Genomic DNA, 23,060 nt, shown 5'->3' with positions numbered 1-23,060 from the left:
TTCATTTTCTGTGTCAAATCCTGGCCTCCTTTGACCATCTGGGCTAACTTTTTCAGGAACTTCTCTGAAGTCAAAAAATACTTGCTTAACAACATGGGCAAAGGGCCCCATATTTTGCAGCTCCTAGCCCTCTCTCTGGAAGCCGTTTTGCAGAGATGGCACAGAGGGACTTTTTCTACTCTCCTGCACTGGCATGTGTTAGCAACACATAACCCCTCTCACCTAATTTTTGGCTTTGTAATATCTGAGGCCTATGTAGTGATGCTGTCTTGTGTGTCTGTTTGTCAGTCCAACCCAGTAAGTTTTGAACTTGGCCATAGCTGAGAGAGGCTCTTAAGGTGTTTGGCTTTTACAAAGGTCATAAAAACAGATGGCCAGAAAGAAAGGATGGAAACACTATATTAGCGCTCCCACTAACAGAAGTCCAGCCAAAAAGAGAGAAACTTGTATCATTAGGTACCAGAGAATCCATACAGCATAAAAAGTTAAGGCCATCCAATCTGCAGTAGAAGTTTCAACTGCAGTTTGACTTTTTAGGAGATCAAAGAATCCAACCACAAGATACTAAGCTGCAGAAAACCAGACTTCATTATTTGTGCTATTCAGGGATTGACGTGTTTTCCCTGCAGGCTGGTTTCAGCTGTTCTAGAGCTAAATTCGCAATACATTAGCTGATCTAAACCCAGAAGCTGCTCCGGCTGCCACTTACATCTGTACCGTCCAACTCTCTGTCCCACCACAAGCCTCCTGTGGGACTTGAGCTGGTCTCTGTGTTAGTTTTTCACCTGCAAAACAGGAATTGGAACACAGCTCTGCTTCATGGGAACATCATGAAAGTAAATACTATAAAGATAAGGATTCACATGTATTACAAGGTGGAGGGGAACAGACAGCCTTATGTATACCCACAATTCAGCTGACTGGCTCTGCTCACAAAGCTCTCTAATACGAGGACAGCACATGGCAAGAAAAAGGATTTTTCTACCATGGCCCTTTCCCAAGCATAAGGCATAGCAACACAAGAAATTACTAGCAGTATATCTGTGTCAGTGCCATACAGGTATAGCTAGTTTGACAGAGATTTTTATTTTAAAAAATAGAAGAAGAAAAAAAGGTGTGCAGGCACAGATCTAGCCTGGGCCTACTGTTGAGACTCCATTAGCCCAGTACTCCTTGTGGGCTAACACCACTAGGGACATGGTCGCACTTTGTACAGATATAGCTATCTTGCACAGGCAAAGTAATCTCAAAGAGTAAAAAAGCTTTTTTTGCTAGGACAGAGTCACAGATATTCACAAAGTCTTCTGCTCACATGACTGTGTTAATGGCAAGAAGTAGCGCACTCTCTGACTGATTTTGCAGTAAAACAGTATGCCTTTGAAATAGATTCAGCCCAATTTTCATAGGTGAATTGCTGGAACTTTTCTAGATGATCCATTTAAAAACTGTTTGTTTGGCCTTGTTTCCCCCTGTAGAGCAACCACAGGCTAAATTGGCAGTAAACAGTTTAAAAGAGTGAAAATACAGAAAAGTATTGTGGCAGGAATATAGCTGTGAATAATTGAAGAACAGGAATATTAGGAGAAAAGAATCAGAAGGAGAGAGGTCTGTTCTCTCACTCAGCGTATTAACATAGCTGGAGTTTTTCCCCAGCCTAAACCAGTGTAAGTGAGAGACAGAAGAGGCACAGAGAGTATCAGGAGTCCACTGTGAGGACTGTTGAATTAGCTAATGGTTACACTGAAAAGCCTGGGCAATTTTCAAGTACATACTTTTATTTCTTATACAGAAGCCTGATGGGAAGGCACAAAGAAAATGATGCTTGTGAAGATGCTAAATGCAATTTATTCCAGGGAAAAAAAATATCACAGGGAAGAATGTCCAGGAAGAAAGTTATGTTGTATGCAAAGCATAGAAAAATACTTTGGGAGCCACTGTTAACAAAAAAAAGTCTTCTTTAGCCTCTATTCCAGGGAAAAGTAATTGAGAAAAAAGAAGATAATAGGCTTCTGTGTTGCATTACTTTAAAAATGCACTCAAATGAAAGCAAGTAGTATAATAATGAACTAAGTCAGAGAGCACTGTTCAATTAGCGGTAAAACTTAAGGAAGCTTGTAATAGCTACACTTACAAAGAAATACTTGGTTGGGCTTATTATTATGGAAAAGGGGAAAAAGTTGTGGTAAATTAAATGTCATTTATAAAATAGGAGGGTCTGATCAAACTGATCCAGACTGGTCCTTCACAGCAGTAAGACCTTAAAATTAGGACATGGGGATAAAAGGAGAATTTAGTCTAAACTATTTCATACAAAGGCTATTTGACATATGGAACATGTTACCCTGAAGAGTAACTAAAGCAAGGAGCATGGATGTTTTCAAGAGAGAGAAAGACAGGGAACTACAAAAGGAAATTTCCAACCTGAGGAGCTTCAAAAGGAATACAATTACTTTTTTTTTTTTTAAAGTAGCCAACCATTATCTCATGTCTGAAGGAAAATTATGATGAGCATTATATCTTCTTCTTCATCTTACCCCTTTTCTAACTATGGAGTTTGTGGGATTTAGTTTGTTCTGTTTTCATTAGGGCTGCAATTTTGCTTTCCTAGAGCCCAAAGACAAGAGCTAATAAAATGTTAATGACTATGTGTTTTCTTTCAATATGTAATAGTTAAGAATCAAATCTTAAAATCTGTGTTCTTTTTATTCTCTCTTCTAGTTTCATTGGAGGTTTTATGAGAGTTAGAATTTTTTAGTATGAAATGGGCACCTCACTTCTTTTTGCATATCTGGGAAAACATCCTATTCTGAAAATGTTTTCATGACTTGATCCGTGTAGAATAAAGCACTAGCAGGCTAATTGTCAGGGAGGCCATGAGACCTTTGTGATAGCACTGCTGTTCCTATCCTGCTGAACAAGAGCTCCTTGTACAAGTTCTTACTCAAAAAACATGGACGTTTGTCTGACAGGTATCTCAGATATTGACTCCTGCATTACACATTGGCTAAGAGGGTGCGGCAGTTATTTATGTATTGTATATCAAGTTCTACTCTCAAATGTAACATTCAAAGACAGGCGCAAGAAATAAAGTGAGTAGAAAAAGAGACTAGCAAAAATGGGCCCAAAGCAAAACTTCTCATCTGAAGCTCTTCAGTTTCTAGAAACAATCAGATTTCAATCACAGCTCCAGAATGGCTGAATTCATAGTGGGGCAGATTTGCCTAACACAAGTCAGTCTGTGCACTGGAAAGAATCTAAATTTGGCACTCAGTGATGTGAAGGGTTTAAATCCCTTAATACAACTGAGGGCTTTTGGAACTGAAACTGTAGGAAATATTTTGAAATTGAATCCAAAACTTCAATTTCAAAATTTGAACTTAAGACCTTATTGTAGTATGAAAACTTTTCTTTTGTTAAGACCTAAGAAAAGAAAATGGAGAGAGAGTTGTCTTCTCACATATTATAATTCTGTATTTTCTAACAGACAGGTAACCTGTCTGTTTCGAGCCTTCAAAAATTCTGCATGTGTACTTATGCAATGAAACTGTCTTTTATGCCACCAAGAATTGCTTGGTAGGAAGAAGGCAGTGAAATTACGATATATTCTTGAGGAATGATGCCTGCATTTTAAAGTATTTATTTCATTAGAGTGTATACAAACTAGCTTCATTTCTTGCAATAAAGTTATTTTCTTCCTTTCAAATAGCTGTAAACCATACGAACCAGCAAAACAGTGTACACTTAACATTTTCCCCAAATTTAAGGGAAAGGAAACAATTCGGACAATTGCAGGTGTTAGTTTAGGCTTGTTCATTGAACACAGAGAGAGGACAAGACAATTGTTTAGTTTTACCAGCTCACTGTTCAGAAATTTCCATATGCTTCATTCCTTCACTTTTTTTAAGAGATCTGAGATGGAAAGGTCTCCTAAACGTAGAATCCCATTTTCTTCTCTCTTACACCAAGGTAGCACCACTCAAGTCAACAGAGTTATTTTATGTCTAAACAAGTAACTTAAATCAGAATATACTGCATTGTTTCTTAAATTCCTCCAGTTTATTTGGAATCATGTTGATTGTGAGCATTAACACCTGACCCATTCCCTACTGAGTTTACTCATAACAGCTTACCAGCACTGACATTAACCTAACAGAAAATTGAGCCAGATCAGACACTATGCCAGATTATGACCTCAGTTATATAAAACTCAGTCTACAGTTGCTTGCTTTCTGTGTGTCTGAAAGCAGAATTTGGTCTGTGAGCTTTAATTTTTAAGAGATGTTTATACACAGTTGTCTCCAAGTATAATACCATTTAATAATTTAAAATAGGAATAAATGTGCTTTACAATCTTTCCTTAATTTCTGGCAGTCCCCAAGTATGTCTCGTATCTTTTCTAAATAACTGTAGCACAGGATTTTCCTTGTAAATCCAACCTCTAGACAGGCACTTGAGTCCTGTAGTACACATGATCTTAATCTGTCAGTCTTAGCCTGCCATATTCTTCTCTGCTTTCCACTCACCTATATCTTAATCCAAGCCATACTGAAAGATTGAAATCACAAACTCTACCTGCATAGAGGGATCTTAAGAAGGATGGTGGAAAAGTTCTTCATCAGATGGTGGAGGAAGAAATTTCTGAGGCTTGGTGTGCTTTCAGTCCAGAGGTGGACGTTTATGGGTGAAGATGGGAGGATGGGAAAGAAAAGGGGTATGTGTATGCTTTAGCAGTTTTCCTGGAGGGCACAGGAGATATTTGCTGAGTATGTGCAGTGCCAGCTGCAGCAAAAAGTTTTCTTACTTGAGAGAAAGCCCTATTCCTGCTTGTAGCTCAGCAAAGCTCTTTGTGTTCCTGCTGTCAAAAAGGCCTGAGAACCTGTTATCCCCTTTGCATCCAGTTATCCCAAGATGTTGACTGACCTCTCACCTTTAGTAAAGAGTTTCCCCACATTTGCCTCCCAAAAGTTCCTAAGGATGTGATTGCTTTGTTTTGCTTTTGCAGTGGGCTCCCTTCCATATTTTCCAGGAATGGATTGAGATCAGATTAGTAAGATGCTGGTCTTTCACAGGTTTCAATGAACAGGCTCTTCCAGTTTTTTACCACTGGTAATATCCTGTACCATTTTAACACTGGTCTTTTGACTCTAAATCTGTACAGAATGCATTTCTTGGGTTAAATTCTGCCACACATTTCCAGGGCCAGTATCTAGACAGCCAGCAGTGTAACAGAGAAGGAGAGGTCTTCCTCCTTCCCTCCCAACAATTTCACCCCCATAGCTATTCAAGTTCAGCGTGCTCATTGCAGTTCTGCTCACCCAATACTCCCTGCTGGGAGGGAGTGGGTGGAGAGGGGATGTTAAGAGAAGAAAAGTGCAGAGAGCCCTAGCTTCACCCCTCTCCCATTTCTTGCTAGCCAAAGTAGCTGGCTGGGAGCATGGGAGAGTAAACTGCTCCATGGAAAAAAAAAAAAAAAAAAGGATGAAGTAATTGACTTGTAGCAGAGCAAAGGGAGTGTGTGTGGTGGTGGAGGGACGATAGGGAGGAATTGTGACTCTGACTCACAATATATTCTGTGCTCTGTTCCTGGGGAGATGCAGCTGTGCATCTCCCCTTGTACAGGCTACGCTGTAAGGTTACATTGTCGTCCAAAGTAAGCATCCCTAATTCTCCCACTTCCTGAAGCACAACTGCATTTGGCTCCTTTTTAATCAGGGATTTCTACTGTGCAAGTTGAAGTCTAGGACCAGTGTCCTCCTATATACAGAATTAAAAATCTCTCCCTTGATTGTTTTATTGGTGCCTGGGGAAAACTACTGAACAACTGATTTGCACTGGCATGTTCCTACATCAAGGCTGATCCCAAGTCATTCTTAATTCCTTGAGGCATCTGAGATCTTCTACATGATCCAGTCATAGACACCTTTAGCAATGTTTTCCAGATCCTTTTCTCTCCCTGAGCTTGCTTCCTTATTACGTGTGACTTTACTAGAGAAAGGGATGCTTCCTTTGCTACCGCGTGTCAATAGGAAGAAATATGCCACTTCTAATTTTGACCAGTTGGCTCGATGGACTTTGCTTTTCTTCCTCGATGGAGGAAGAAAGGGGCTTATGGGCAGGGGAGTGTTGAAAAGAGCCAAAAGGAAGAACCTAGGCCAGTTGGTAGGACCAACCACAGCCTAGACTTCATGAAGGAAATGTCTGAATGTCCATTCTACCATTGCCTTCTTTCATGACCTTGCACTTGCATGATCTTGGACAAGTCACTTAGCCTGGCTGTGCTTTAGTTTCCGACACTGTAAAACAGTGGCAATAGCACTTGCCTACCGAAGCCATTCCTAATTATGATACAGTTTTATGCTGTGGTGTTGCCATGCCTGCAATGAGAGTGCCAACATCCTTCTTCCCTTACCCTCTCTTTGCTCTCATGCACTCACAACATCCATGTTGCGTTAGGGTTTGTGTGCCCAAATTTGATTTCTTGTGTCTAAGAGCAGTGAACCTGATCCCTCACAAAAGAGTAATCTCTTCCACCAGTACCTCCATAGCTTACATCTAACCTGCAAGTCAGTTATGCAAGGATGCAGCTAAACCTTGCGATGATCAGATGGCAACAGGATTCCTTCAGGAAATGTATAAAGTGTGTCTATGACAGGAGGTCAACAAAGGTCTATTCAAACATTGCTTTTTCTGCTTCCTAGTTCCCATTCCCTGAGTGTTGCTTCATTCCTGCCTTTCTATCGTTAAAATATGTTTCATAACCAGAATTTCTTCAGTAAGAAGAAATTTTCTCGTCCTAGTCCTATATATCTGACTATAAAAGGAGAGGCAAGGCCAAAGTTTAAGCCAGCTGCTGTACATCATATTTGGCTCCTTCCCATGCCCAGTTTAAAATTTTACTTTTCCATCAAATTTCTGGATATCATATGCCTGGCAGGGAGCAGCATGTGCTAAAGTACTCCCAGTTCTAAAATTCTTCTTTCAAAGAGTTATGGCAAGAAGGAGGAAGGAGACATTTTGTATCAACAACAAAATGGCATCTGGATTGAAAGATAAGAAAAAGCAGGGTGGTTTCCATAAAGGAAGTCATTTTTCAAATGAGACTTGGGCCTGCTAAAGGTGCAGCACTTACCTTAGCACAACAGGAGGACACAGAGATCGTGCTTTGAGTTCAGAAGGGAGAGCTCAATTCTGCAAATTAGCAGACATTTTGAATGCAGTTTAGGAGAGCATTCAACCATGAGCTAAGTGCATGAGCAACCATTACATTTCAGTGGGGCAGCTCAGCAGCTCACGAACTTAAAAGATACACATTCTGCTAGATTGGGACCAGAATACTCGCATCACTCTTTAGCCTTAACTACTAAATATAGCCAAGTTCACAGCAAAGTGTTAACTGAGAGTTAAAATTTGAAAACTTCCATGTCTTGAGGAGAATACATACTGGAAAATTCTAGGCACACAAGCTCTTTGTAGTCTAGAATCTTACATTTCATGCAAAGAAACAAACAAATTTCTAACCTTACAACTCCTACAAAACACTTACCTCAGTCTAGTTTATCAGAAATGTGAGACTGGTTTTCCTTGAGGACTTTAAAAGTGCTATTTTAAGCTGGTTAAGAGCGAGCTCCTGCATCCATGCAATGACCGTGGAGGAGGTATTAATTATATACTGCAATGCTTATTTTTTGTTATGGTCCTGATGCAAACAACTCAGCTGCATGCTACATGCATGACAGAATAAAGATCAAAAGGTAACTGTTCCTAGTAACACTGTTGTTCCTCCCTGCTTACTATGCAAAAGCTTTTTCTAGTTCAGGCTGTATTCGATGAGATTTTAGTCATGGTTTTAAAGTATTTAGATCAGGCCTAGAGTCCTCTTCCTGAGAACTCCTGCTTCACAGCTTTTGCATCTAAAATTTTGCACCTGCACATCTAACAAGACTTTTCTATTTGGAGGTTCGTGAACCCTTGAGGAGCGGGGAGAGGCAATTCAGAGAGTGAACTTTGATTCACGAAGTGGCCAAGGATGTATTTCTGTATGACTTTAAAGAAACCAGGAGTCATGGGAGTTTGCAAAGCAAACACAGGTGCAGTTTTGGATGAAATGAAATGGAGCTTCCCTGCAAAGCTTCTTGTGCAATAGCTTGTCAAAGTCCCAGTCCCACAAAGCACACCAGGGGTGGCAATGCATTGCTTGTGGAGGTGCAGCTAGGCTCATACCAAGCATTTGGGAGGGATTCTGAAGAAATGGTGTCTTAAAGATTTTACTGGGCTTTTGACTGGGCAGTGTTGCACTAACAGCATTCCTCATCTACACGCAAACATCTGTATCCAAGGGTCACAGTAGAGCTGTCAGAACACCAAAGAAAATGCTCTGTTATCAACAGAAGCATCTCAAATACTCTTCAGAAATTTTTATTCAAACCAAATAAAGTTCATTTCATTTCTAACTAGCATTTCCTTTTATTGTCTTTCTGTTTCATTGTGAATCCGAGTTCTGTCTGTACGCATAAACTAGGTTGAGGGATTTAGGTTTTTTCGTGGAGAGGCTCTAATATTTTTGAAGTTGAAACCCTCGTTTTGCTCTGTTTGCTTGCTTGATTTCAGTGTTTTCTTTCACTTTGTAAAAGAAAAAAAAATTGAGAAATACGAAGAAAGGCAGAAAAGTTTCAATTTCTAAAAGCAAAAATAAACCCTTTGCTTTTAATGTAAGGTCCAGCAGAAGATTCATTTTGAAATTGACACTTTGAAACAATTATCCTTTTGTGTTTCTTAACATTAGAAAATCTAAAAATACTTTTAAAAAATCTCTAGTTTATCCTACAAAATTTCATATTCAATTAAAATGGAATATCCAGTGGGAATGTAAATATATTTAAAAAAAAAAAATCCTACTTCAAAGAATGTCTAGGAGACTGCTAATTCATAGCATAATAGGAGAGAGGCAGAAACCTGATAATCTGAGTGTTAACTGTTGCTGGAGAGAAACTCCAGCCACCAAATTACACAAAATTCACTGCTGCCAGCTGTAAACTAAAACAAATATAATGTCTCTAGAATAAGACTAATTTTTATTTTGGCATTTAAATATGGAACAATAAGAGAAATCCATTATAAATTGGGAGCACTTCACTTCAAGACTTTCAATGATTTCCCTTCTCTCCAGAAGAATCCCCTAAAATACAGGTCATGCCTCTAATATATGCAGAAGACAGGTTTGTGCCCCTCAGAGTTGTGGGGAGGTAAAAGCAGTGTGTTTCATCTGGAAGACTTCTCAAAACTTTAATTACAGAGCGTTTAAGTCCTCAAAGCATCTCTCAGATGAAAGTAAGAGGAACTTTAACTATTGCCTGACTTTAATACAAAACCATTAATTAGCCCTGGTTGAGACAAAGTAGGTCCAGGTTGACTTGAAAGGTTAATGGATCTTCACACTTAAAAAAAAAAAAAAAAAAGACTTAGATGGAGTCAGGGCTGTAACGAAAATGAAACCAGGCCTCTTTGGTGTGTCTTTGGGCTGGTTACAAACATCTTGCAGAGCTTGTAAACTGTTTTTGATGATCAGCCTAACTTCCTTTTCCTCAGTGTAATCCTATTTTTCCTGATTGTTCTCCTTTGCCCCACCCTAAAGTGAATGCTCTTTTTCACCAGTGCTCCCACTTTCCAGATCCTTCCACTGGGTTTGCCAGCATGCCCTTTTTGTCAGCTCACAGCAAAGGCTTGCACTTTCCAGGCAATTTTCTCAAAGGTCAATTATACAAGCTTTCTAGTCATTTTTGCTGCTCTTCCCCAATTTTCCTTTAATATGACAATATCTTCCAATTTTCAAGCAGCTTTTCTGATCTTTCTGCTATGCTACAAAGAGGGTCAATCCCTTCCCAGCTCTGCAATGAAATACTTTAGTATGTACATTTATTAAATACTAGATCTTTCCAAAGTTTTAGATCATTCCTAGGTCTGATCAGGCATTGCTCCTTTTTAAATTTCTCTTTCCCTCCGCATATCATTGCTTAAGATTATTATTCCCCCAGCACACCAGCTTGTAACTTCTAGTTTAACTCTCATTTTGTAATTTTCTGCCAATATTTTATAATGTTGCCATCTCCCCAGCAGAGATTGTATTTCTCTTTGCTCACTGCTGTTTGCATCCCCTCCCAATTCAGCTGCAAATTCAGTTTCTTTGCTGCTTAGCCCTGCTGCTATTGACAATCAGTAATGAAAAGATTAACTAACAGACAAACACCAGATCAGCTTAAATTATCCACAACCGGCAGCTTAGTTCTGGTGCTTTCTGTTCTTCTATTTGCAAGCAACTTCCAGAAAAAAGAAAAGAAGAAAAAAAAAGGCAAAGCTATGGGCAAATCTTGTTTTTGTAAAATTAGCATGGATCTAGTCAAGTCACTGGAGTTTATTGACTTAGCTTTGGATATGACCTTTAGATTTCTCATTAATTTTTAACTGCTTTCAGAGCTATACAGTGAATAATATGTAGCAATATTCTGGCTTCTGTGGAAATTGTTTACCCCAACTATGGTTATAGCTCTTTGCTGCAACTAAGATGCAGCTGATCACTCATCTCAGATGGCATTGGCTTCATTTCCTTTCATTTCATGCTTGTCACTGATGGATCAAACTTCTACAGAGCATTCCATTTGGTCTTTTGTGATGCAGACTGTGGAACATGGAAACCCTGTGTCAGTTCCCAGACTTACGGCAGAACACCTATACGACCTTGCAAAGGTCATCTAACTTTTTTGTACTTCAGTTTCTGCCCTTTAAAATGGGAGGAATAGCACCCTTTCTGCTTTGTATAAACCAAGATTAGTACTTTCCCAGGACCCAAAAAGCAGTGACATGAGAACGTTGCAAGAAAACATAGGATTATTTATACTGGTGATATTTATGGAAATATATTAGTTAAGATGCCTCCTTGCTTTCAAGAGAGACAGACATCTCCCATGCAGCATGCAAGGCATTGTACTGGATGGCTATCATGACTTGTGTGGAGAGAGGAAGTCCAGTTTTGCAACCAAAACCAATGATTTGAGGGGGGAAAAAGAAGGATGCCAGAGTAAATATCTGGTGTAGCAAAACCCCAACACCATTCCATGGAGTTCCTAATTTTGCAGATGTAGAAACTAATGAACAGAGATGATGACTTGACTAAATCCTTCCCATTCTTCCCACAAATCAGAGAAATCAGGATCCCAGCCTTCGAAACCCTTACCACAGATGAATTAGCCAGCTAGTTAATGCACAGTTATACCATGGCAATATTCTGGGCAGAGGAGGCAGACAGGTGCAAATATCCTATTGCAGAAATATCAGTGAGGAAAGAAATTAAAATAGAAAAAGAGTTAGTTGTGGCTGAGAAAAGCCTTCCTACTTCTGCAGTTGATTACAGAACTGGGGCTGTGGCTAGTGCGGTTGATATTGTACCAGACATTATTAATAGCCGAGTCTCTCAGAGGGATTGCTAGAGGATGCTGGGGAGTGTCGGATGCCTCTGGGGGTTCTCCAGTGCCATGAGCTCCCAACGATGTCAGTGGCAGGGGACGAAGGTGCAGGGCCAAAACCTAACAGAATTAGCTTTGCACAAGGTGTGAGAAACAGCCGCTGTTCCAACTAGTGAGGTAAGCTCAGAGGAACTGCTCCTGACCTTTCTGCTGGAAACAGGCAGGTATGTGTAAGGCGATCACATTTTGATGTCGGAAAAAATATATTGGTGGGAAGATCAAAGGTAGACACACATGCCATTACAATCAGCTGGGTCTGAAATGAACTGACATTGCTGCAGTTCCGTACAGTGTGTTTAACTGCGCAGAAAACAGTTTACTCCTAGCAGCCAATGCATTCTCGCAAAACTGTTCCCCAGAAAGATGTTACTGGTCAGAAAAGTTTTCCTTAACAACTAGAAGGGTCATGGTAACGACTGTAATCACAAACAGTGATGTCGATTTGTTCACAGCGGATGAGATTCTTATGCTTGGACGCACTTACTGTGCGATGCTCAGCCAGTCATTGAAAGAGGAAAAGGAAATATCAGTGAGTCAGTAGCCTGAGCTCCGTTTCCATAAGAGATTAGGTATGTACCTTTCACTGGAGGCTAATTGGGCCTAGTGATCAAATGTGTAATCTCCTTTGAAAATGGCCTTGAGTAACAACACATGATTAAAAGCTTCTGACCTGTTACAGGGACTTGAAACTCCTGTGGTCTCCTCAGGTATGGTGTGTATCTGCACTCCCCAGTCCATCTGCAAGAGGAATGCATGAGTTTCAAATTCTTTCACTTTAACTTGCAACTGGGTTGACCCTGAGGATGGGAGGGTTAATGCTTAAAGCTGCCATAACGCAGTCCCACTTGATTTTGTCTCTGAATTCTTCGGCTTCTTTGCTGGTCTGGCTCTTGTGAAAGCTTTAAGTTGAATCCATGTGTGTTGAAATTGCTGTATCTCGAGAAGTGGAAATGTTCAGGAGGGTCATCATGTCTCAGGGGGCAAACAGCACTCTGGAACAAACAACTGCCTTAAAAAATCCTTCTACAGGCACATACTGTACAAATAGTCAATTACTATTCTGAAATACGGTGTGGATTTTCATGTGCCGTTATTTCATACTACACTCCACCATATTCACCTGAATATTTAGAATATGGCGGTATTTTCCTTGTTCTGTACCTTTCACTGTATTCCAAAGCGCAGAAGAAACAAACTGCATTTCTTCTCAACAAAGCTTTTGGGAAGAGTGAATCAAGAGGACATTCTGCTATTTGTTGCTTTTGGTAAATTAGTGAAAACACTGCTTAGCAAACAAGGAGAATAATTACACTGTCTTCTTTGGTAAAAACCTGAATAAGCTGTCACCCATCACAAATGATCATTCGCTGCTTGGTCTGGAGAACAAAAGCTGTTTTAAACATTCGTAAAGTGTCAAATACTTCAAGCTGACTTACATAAATCATGTTGGGTATTACCATGCTGAATACAAAATTTACCAATCACTTTTGCTTCTATTCCAGTTCCTCTCAGCAATGACTTAAAAGTAAATACTTTAAGCAGTGTCTCACAGTACTAGGATTTCATTATTTTCACAGAAAGTGTTCCATAACGCTTTGCTCTTTAGCTGTGTAGTGTGTTCAGAGAGTGATCAAAATAAATCCATACAGTTCTAAAAAAAAAAAATCACCACAAACAAAATACAACAAAACTCTCCAATACTGTGTGAAGTGTGGGGTCTGAAAAGGGTGAAAAGTGACTTGCCAGAGTCTATTGAGGATTTCATTTCTTTATGGAAGCACTAGGTAAGAATATTTACTTCTCCTAAATTTAGGCTTTACATGAGACACCTTGGCTAGACAATGTCAATACCCTGCCAACACTGCTGTGAAAGGAAGGAATATAAAGCATTAAATAGAGTGAACCTAAGCTACATTTGAAAGATCCGTGGAACAAATGACTTTGCAGTGCATCAGCTTTTCTTTTCTTTGGTGTTTGTTTTTATGTACTGTGCCACAAGCATCAGCGATCTCTAAGTTAAACTTGTTTACTGCAAATTAACAGCCTGTTCTAGACTACCAGGAACTGTTGGTTTTCCTAGCCACTGTGCTGTCTCCTCCCAGAAGTTCTTTAGAACATTCATTATGCTTTTTTGACTCATAGTTCTACTCTTTCTTCCTCTAAAGATCTTCTTTACCCTTGTTTGCATATTTTTAATCATCCTTGAAAGCCAGGGTGGCATCCACTACGCAAAAGGATCAACTTGAGAAGATTAGATTAGTATGCCTTCCTACATTGATGTCCAGTGCTTTTCCAAATTTCATATAGCAGAGTGTTTTCCAACCACATTTAACGGTTGATTTAAGAACCATGTGTCCCCTTTTTCAATCACTTCTAGCAAGAGTTTAGCAGCAGCTCAAAGCATCACCAGTACATCCAAAATATCTAGAAGGCCACATAGCACAGCACAGTGAAAAAGAACCTCAAAAGCAGAACTGACCCAAAGCTTCTCAGCAGCCCCGGCAAAACAACTTCCTGGACTGTATTAACAGCCCTTGCAGAACTCCCATCACATGGAATAGGAAAGGAGTCAGGAGATGCAGGAGGACAGAGGCAAAAAGCAGCCCGGATTGCCAATAGTAAGACTAAATCAGGCTGCTAATGCCCACCCTAGGCAGCTGCCTACTCTTTGTGGTAGACCAACAAGGGATCCCTTTGGGTGTGAATTTAGAGGAAGTGCTGAATAAATACTGCTGGATCCACACGGAGATATCTTAACTGTTCAGCTACTACGTGATATCTGGGCCAGGTATGTAGTAGATGCTGCACAGTAAGAAGATTATACTGAGTCAAGTGAATGTGTGGTTGTATTGCTATTAATTAAATAATGCCTTATTTAATTTATACCAATACATTCTGAAGACTTACCATAATGGCAACTAGCCTGTGTGTCACAGCTGACATGACAGTTCATGAAAACAGGAACAGGGCTCAGGTACCACCATTAGTACTCTAGCACAATCAGCTATGTCAGGCAGAAATCTGATGGAACCGGTTACTGATTAGGGGCATCTATATTCAGCTGTAATAACTCTACTTCAGCTGTTATTGTACCATGAGGCATGCTGCTGGGCTGACCTCTTATTCTCTGATCACCATGGAAATGCTTGCCCATGTAATGTACCCAGGCCCAAATACAGTAATCTACTCTGTACTTCATGTAGGACTGTAAATAGCATTGTGTCCATCCTAGGGCCTTTCGTCATACTTGCTTGATTGGAAAACTTTTTATTATGAGCATTCCACAGAGACACCGGGATGTACATATGGAAAACTTACAGAAGAACCTTGAAGAATGACAAAAATATCTCATGGTGTACAGCTAATTAGAAAATATTTGGTATGAACAAAATCTTTCTTTCTACCTGAAATGAATCATCTTATTTTCAAGAATTTTTACTGAAAGAATGGAAAATTTGATGTGAAGGATTAAATTTTCAGAGGATTTTTATGCCGTTCAACAAATAGTTGGAGAAGCAGCAATACTAAGTGTACTGGAACAGCTTCTGCTGAAGTCCATACAAATCCATGCTCCAGTAGCCTCAGGTCCAATAGCCTCTTCAGATAGATAAGATACCTCTTTTCAAATCTTGTCTCTGAAAGCAGCAAGGGGATGAATGCAAGTCTCCTCTATGGATACTTTATTCGCTGGGCTATAATAAATGAGCAGTTTCTGTTTTGTGAACAGCACTACATACTTTTTTAAGCATGTCCAGAAACATCAGAATGATTTGCTTTGAAAATGTCAAAACAAACCATTCTAACGTTTTCCAATTTTCTCTCTTTGTATTGATTTACTTTTTTTGATAAAAAAAAATATGGTACACCTCTTACAAATTATCATCAATTTAGGTTGGCACAAAATTCCATTTTGGAATACATTTTTCAGGTGTCTTGTATTCTGAATAGAGCTAAAACCACTAATCAGCTGCAGTTTCCTGGTAGCCTCCATTTCTTCTGGCTAGAATACTGCCTTATGCATCTTCTGAGGTGCTGGACTTCATGGGCAGCCTAACAATTTTAAGTCATGGACAGATGTTTCTGAATGTGCCGCTCATGAAGCACCTAAGCGAACTATCCTGCACAAACTCTCTGAAAACTGTAGTCTCTTTCATCAAATGTTTACATTTTCATTCCAAATTTCGTATCTCAAAATATTTCAGAAAAATTGAAATATTGGTTCTAAAACATTCTGACTTTTGCAGCAAATAATTTGCCAAGGCTAAAATAACTTATATGACACATTTCAGAGTAGTTTAACATCCTCCTCTCCCTCCCTCTCCCAGATCTGTAAGGCATTTTACTTTAGGTTCAGCAAAATATTTTTAACATTTTTTGATGGTTCAGCCCCACATGTGAAAAATCATTTATTCTCACTGCTACAATTCCAAGGTCCCTAGCCCTCCTTTCTGTGTGCATCATGGCATTAGAGAGAGTCTGCAGAAACTCTAGTCCTAATTTTCCCACCTCATCACCTGCTCTAGCTGGTATATTTTGCTAGTGCCACTTAGCTTTGAAACTAAGCAGTCCAGTGATTATATGCAGCTGCGTGTTGGCATGAATTACACTTTCAGCGTTTGAACTGAACATTGTCAGAGCTTTGCTCACCACCCTATTGACTTTTGTGTCACACTGTGGGTTAGCTTTGCTGAGTGCTGTAGGAAATCTGCTAAACGACATCCGTTATAAAATATTTTTGCTATTTTTAAAAGTGAATAATTTACTGAGGGAAGACTAAATTATGCAGGAAGAGATCTTTTTATACAGTGCTGTTTGGGCGCTGAGATACAAGTTAGGATTTATTTAGGTATGACAGTAACTGTATGACAACCGAAAACCTTAAATTTTTTTTCAAAGCATAACTGTGCTGCAAGCAACAGTGTAGATTTAGGTGAACTCATACTGTGACAAACTGAGAATGGAGAAAACACATTTCTTGTCCATAAAAGGACAGATCACACATCCACAGAGGGTAGCTCTGATTTTGCAGCAGTTCCAAACTATGAAGTGGGAACTCACTATTGCTCAAAGGAGCTTTGCTTAGAGCTGATAATGGATTCTCCAATAACACTTTTTTTCCTTTGTTTTGTTTTATTTTGTTTGTTTGTTTTGTTTTCCTTCTTATACAGAAAATGATGATCTCTTGAAGTGGAAAGTTTTCTGTTTAAGAGGTCTAATTTCTCAGCAATTTCTTTTAGGAAAACCACAGAATACACAGTATCACCAGCAAATCGAGGGAGGTGATCCTTTCCCTTTATTCAACACTGGTGAGACAGATCTGGAGGGCTGTGTCCAGTTCTGGGCTCTCCAGTACCAGAGAGAGATGGAGCTACTGGAGTGAGTCCAGCGAAGGGCCACAAAGCTGATTAAGAGACTGGAGCATCTCCCATATGGAGAGCTGGGATTGTTGAACCTGGATAAGAGAAGGTTCGAGGGAAATCTTATCAATGTGTATAAATATTTGATGGGGAAAGTAAAGAAGAGAGAGCCAGACTCTTCTCAGGGGTATCTCATAACAGAGAGAGGAGCACAAATTGAGGCAATCACCATGAATTGAAATACAGGAAACGTCACTGAAACATAAGAATTTTTTTTTATTTTTTTATTTTTTTACTAAGAAGCTGGCCAAACACTGAGAAAGGTTGCCCAGAGAGGTTGTGGAGTCTCCATCCCTGGAGTTACTCCATATCAGACTGGACCTTGCTCTGAGCAACCTGCTTTAGCTGATTCTGCTTTGAGCAGAGGGGTTGGACTAGACAGTCTCCAGAGGTCTCTTCCAGTATCCAGTACTTGTGATTCTGTAAACCTGCATCTCCTGGGGGACTCATCTGCAATGTGGGAGAACCAAGGTCAAGGCTATTTTGAATCAACTGAAGCAGTACTTCCGCCAGGGTTTCCCATATTGCATGAGTGCTGTAACTGTACGAGTTCAATATTTGCCCCTCTAACCCGCTACTTCTGCAACAATTTAATTACAGTTGGTATGCTTCTAAATAAATGGTTTGTCTCCATGATATGATATTTTACAGCGAAAACTAGTTTCATTTAGTTATGAGCACACATACAAAATAGGCAAGTAACAACAGGGAAAATGCACCTCCCTAAACAAGTGCTCGAGTATCCCCACAGTTCTCAACTGCACAAACAGGGTGACAGATAAGTTGAACCAGAAATGACAAATGAGCTCCTTGAAGATGTCCAGAAGCTAGAATTAGGAGGACACTATGAGAATCCATAAAGAGCAGAGCAGGGCAAAGAACAGTAGAGAAGAAGCCAACTTTTAGGTTGACATTTTTCAGAGTCTTGGTCTTAACTTCATTTTGACCTGCTTGAACAAGACTTCAGTTTCAGAGGGGGTGAGTCGTCCATCTGTCTTTGAGTATTCTAACTACAGTCAGTTCTGTTCCACTTCATATGTAAAGCACTGAGGAACGTCATTCAAAAGAAACAAATAAATAAGCAAAAAAAAACCCTAGTGCCTGCAAACAACAAGAAGTACAAAATGCTCTGTGGATACACCTGAACTTCACTCTTGCATTTCAGAGGCCTAATCATTGCTTTCCAAAGTTCAAAATATAAGAAAGCCCTCTTTGCTGCTTGAAACTGTATCTTTTTTCTCCAAGAATGCTTTCCCTTATGGCACCAGATAGAGCTATTGAAACTGTATTATTTCTCAGTGTATATTGATGCTCTCAGGATAAAAGTTAAACACAAGCCAGTCCTTATGGAAACAAAAGGTGCTGTAACTTACCTAAATGGTGTCTTTATCATTTTATATTAAAAATATTATTATTCAAGTTGCTTGCTCAAAGTGGCCTTGCTATTTAGAGGGTGGGAATTTTGTGGATCTATGATATCTTAACAAACAAAAATTAACAACACCTAGCAAACTTGACAGAACTTTTCCATTACTCTGCATAATCTTGTTGCATCTGAAACGGAACTGCTCTACTAAATAGGCTTTGTAAAAGTGACTTGGCCTCTATCTGGTGCCATGAATTAGTCATACTTTCCGAAGAAGTAGCAACTTACCTCTGTGGGGCAAGGACCTAAGTGGGATATTTGCCATTATGCACAGAAAGAAGAAAAGTGAGGTCATCCTGGAGAGTGCATGAAATTTAGATGAAACCGGCTGAAAAAAAAATCAATAAGTAGTTTCATTCATTATAAAATATTATCTTAAAAGAAATACACAGCCTAACTGAGTCTGTAGAGCACATAAGATACATATAAAACATTCTAAAAACAGAGAACAGAATTTTCATGTTTATAGCATCCAGTAAACATCTTTATTTAATTGGCTTTATGTTAACTTTCTGTTTCTTTTCAGATCTTACAGGTGAACAAGGTGATGTCCATCTTGTTTTATGTGATATTTCTTGCTTATCTTCGTGGCGTCCAATCTACCAACATGGATCAAAGGAGTTTGCCAGAAGATTCAATAAATTCTCTCATTATTAAACTAATTCAGGCAGACATTTTGAAAAACAAGCTTTCAAAGCAGATGGTAGATATTAAGGAAAACCATCATAACACAATGCAGAAAGCAGAGGCTCATCGGGACATGGATGGAGTTGAAAATGTGAAATCAGACTTCCAGCCAGTTATCCCAGTGGATACAGACCTCTTAAGGCAGCAAAGACGCTACAATTCTCCCCGGGTCCTCTTAAGTGACAACACGCCGTTGGAGCCCCCGCCATTGTATCTCATGGAGGATTATGTTGGAAGTTCGGTAGTGGTGAACAGAACCTCCCGGAGGAAAAGGTATGCGGAGCACAAGAGCCACCGAGGGGAATATTCCGTTTGTGACAGTGAGAGCTTATGGGTCACGGACAAATCCTCTGCTATCGACATCAGAGGACACCAGGTAACTGTGCTGGGAGAAATTAAAACAGGCAATTCTCCGGTCAAACAATACTTTTATGAAACAAGGTGTAAAGAAGCCAAGCCTGTAAAAAATGGCTGCCGAGGCATCGATGATAAGCACTGGAACTCCCAATGCAAGACATCCCAAACTTACGTTAGAGCACTGACTTCAGAAAACAATAAACTTGTAGGCTGGAGATGGATCAGAATAGATACCTCCTGCGTGTGTGCGTTGTCAAGAAAAATAGGAAGAACATAAATCTGCATCTCTTTGCTATATAAATTATTACTTTAAATTATGATATGCATGTAGCATATAAATGTTTATATTGTTTTATATATTATAAGTTGACCTTATTTATTAAACTTCAGCAATTCTACAGTATATAAGCTTTCTCTCTCAATAAATAAGAGTAAAGGGTGTGTGCCTTTGCTGTGGGCAACTCCAGTTTTATTAGACTATGTTTGTGACACTGCTTGTCGGCAGCATACCATAACCTTACTGTAAAATCTGTGTAAATCAGTATTCTTAATTCAGTATTGTCAAACCAGTCATTTAGTAAACTTGTTAAAAATCAGATCAACATCAAGAGTTGTGTACATATTTATAATCCCCACTGTATACATTCACATCTAATTGGATGCAGTGTCAACTCCTCACCATCAAAACAAACATGAACCATAATGTGCATTGTAGCCTGCCAATGTTGCAGGCATCAAGTAGCCATAAAATACAGTTTCTGTATATTATGCCAGTTTTGCCATTGAAATGACTTTTTTTTCCCTCTGTTAGGGTTCCAGAATGACTGCTAATAATCCAGCAACTTTCATTTACCTTTTTTTCTTTTGTAACTGTTTTTAATGCTGCCAGTTCTTCTTACAAATAATTTGAAAAAAATCTAAAATGTTTGTAACAGAACCTTACTGAAGCCAAGAACTAATGTAAATGGATCATTAATATAATACATAAGAGATGATTTCTTCAGAATACACTATTTATTGTGGTCAGCTTCTTCCTCCTCATGGTAATCTATTACCTTCTGCTTGCACTGTTACATCATTCCTCTCTGTCTAAGTTTTTAAATTAGAAACAAAGCTGACGATGTCTTAACATTAAAAGAGCCCTTGGCTTCAGAACTGTAGTAAAAAAAAAGAGATGATATCCTGGAATGGATATCAAAGCCATACACCCTCACAAAGCTGCTCTTTTGCTCAGCAACCCCTTACCCATTTTTTCATGGAAAGAAACCTGTGTAGAACTGCTCGACAATGCTGGTACCTATCACAGGAGGATAAAAAAATATAGCTTTCTGAGCAATATTGAAATTACAATCCATTTTGTCCATAGTTATAATGAAGTTCTTCAATCATACAGGTGAGTTGTTACTTGGAACAGACAAACGTACTAGTGTATACTTCAAACAAATCCTTGTATTGTTGAGTAGCTGTACTGGGAACAGTATAATTATACTACCCAAAGAGATGGTCTACTATATATTAGCTGTATCATGCCCTGAATGAGATCTGACTCCCATTAAAGTTAATGAGTGTTTTGTCATGGATATCAACAGAATTAGATTAGACCGCATATGTCATCTATGTTTAGCTAGATCTTAAGCCACAACTAGGGCTGGAAAATGCCACCTGCTTGAAAATCATTGCAGCTATAGTGGTCTTAAGTTTCTAAGTTATGGCTTCCACTGTTGCAGTGTGTTCAGCGTTGCAAGTGAAAATGAGAGCAGAGCATCAAAAAACAGGGTGGGAGGACACCATTGTTCGTATAGTTTTTATTACTGGAGAAGCAACTTCAAATCTGCAGCAGGTCATCAGAGGCAGCAAATTGTGTGGTCTCATCCAATCCCTTATGGAGAGCATTATACCTCATAAAACCACTGGAGAACTGGACCAGGTTGCTCAGGAGGCCAAGCACTGGAATAGCAGAAACTCTGAAAGCCAAAACTGGACTGTATAGGTATGAGTCTGCAGGGGAGGCCATATACAAAGGTTTTGAGAACCCTCTCAATTTTTTACATGAGGCCAGGGTATTTACTTCACAGGAAATGTCATCACCTTGGAAAACTAAATCCTAACTTTGCCTCAAGCACTAATAACTTTAGAGGTTCAATACCAAGGACATTGTTAAAAGGAAAGAGATGATGTCATATAACAAGCAACTCAGTATCCAGCGGAGCTGATGAGAATTTTTCTGCCTTCTCCTTTACTGGCAAACAAAAAAAAATTCTCAACACATTTTTTGCTAGTTTTACTAGCAGGAAAGCTCAAGTTTCAACAATGAAAAAATAACTCCTATCCATTCATTTTTCTGATTTGGAGGAGAAGCATATTTTTCAGGGGGCATTTCCAGTGATTTTTTTTAAGTTAAAAAGACAATTTTGCACCCCACATTCCCAAATAAAGATCAATTTCAGATGCTGTAAGTAATTGAGAGCAGCTATTGTCATGGATCATTAACTTTAGAGATCTCCATGCTGCAGCATGCCAAATAGGTCCGTGTCCGTACAAGAAGAGGAAGTAAGAATGCTAACTGAGCTTATTTAGACACTGTTGTTTACTGACCGCAAATCCCATTAACTAGTGACTTCAGTGTTCCTGGAAGTGTGGATGCCACACTTGCTTACATCACTGTAAATCCAGATAAATTCTATGGAAGTTAGGGAGAAAATGTGGGTTTATAGCAATGTAAATAACATTATAGTCTTTCTGAATGCCTTTATTTCTGCTCACTGAAAATGAAGGGAAATCCGTTCTGTATACGTTCAAAGTAAACACTTTGTCATTTTCCACTGTAAATGCAGTAACCAGAACTGGACTTTGACTCTTAACTTTACCAATGCATCAAGTATTTTACAAGCAGCCACTGAAAATGTGGTGGAGTAAATATAATGCTGATCATCTGAAACATATTACATGAGAAAGAAAAATGGTTCATAAGGTTATTAGATCGTCTGCCTCTTTTCCATCTCAGCATAAGAATGAATAGAAGCGTTACCCTTAGGATCTGATCTGACTCCCTCTAAAGTCAATGGAAAAATTCTCACCGACTTCAGTGGAAACTGGATCAGGCCCTGAGCGAAGAAAAACTTGCAGTTCTCTACCAGAGAGCTGAGCAATTGCACACATCAGTTACGCATTCTTGTAAATCTTGTATACACATAAGATGCTGTATAATTTTGTAACAAGTTTGTAAACAAAGCTTGTAATAAATTTGCTAAGGTCTAATTCTGTTTTCAGTGTAGCCGGGGACGGTTTTATTGTCAACTTTTGTGATGGCACAATGAATTCAGAGTTCCCTCTCTAACCTCTTTGTACATGTGTTGAGTATAATTAAGCAAAATATTCAGCTCACAATACTAATTTAATCTGAGTATTTTAAAACTCATTCCGCTTAGGCAGCTCAGATGTTCTGTCAATAATGTTTTGCCAATAGATCATTATAAACACACATTTTATGTAGCTTTTCTCCTAAACAACTGGATGCTGTTCTGAAATTGCCTGTCTGTGTCAAACTATATTTTCTCCGATTTTTTCCAAGATTTCTTACAGTCCATTTAGTAACAGTAAAAAATGCTCCACTGAGGTTTTGGGAAACCATCTGCATTTGTTTTATCACCTTTGAAC

The 23,060-nt window shown here is 39.1% G+C and overlaps 1 protein-coding gene across 5 annotated transcripts in view; it reads left to right on the top strand.

Moving 5' to 3' along the window:
* Positions 1-22,666, top strand: part of NTF3 (neurotrophin 3) — a 54,599-nt gene extending 31,933 nt beyond the window's left edge. For 3 of the 5 annotated variants that reach the window (XM_009675421.2, XM_068953790.1, XM_068953810.1), the window contains one exon: positions 18,886-22,653. In XM_009675421.2, the coding sequence (XP_009673716.1) occupies positions 18,886-19,680 (795 nt within the window). In that variant the 3' untranslated portion in view covers positions 19,681-22,653. Of the gene's footprint in view, positions 1-11,968; positions 12,086-18,885 lie in introns of those variants that run through there. The other 2 variants (XM_009675424.2, XM_009675423.2) reach the window with 2 other exon arrangements.
* The last annotated feature ends 394 nt before the right edge of the window (positions 22,667-23,060 follow it).

This window comes from Struthio camelus, chromosome 1 (genome assembly GCF_040807025.1).
Source record: "Struthio camelus isolate bStrCam1 chromosome 1, bStrCam1.hap1, whole genome shotgun sequence".
NCBI classification, from domain to species: domain Eukaryota; kingdom Metazoa; phylum Chordata; class Aves; order Struthioniformes; family Struthionidae; genus Struthio; species Struthio camelus.
The sequence above is the reverse complement of the archived record's forward strand: the minus strand, read 5'-3'. Positions and strand labels throughout refer to the sequence as shown.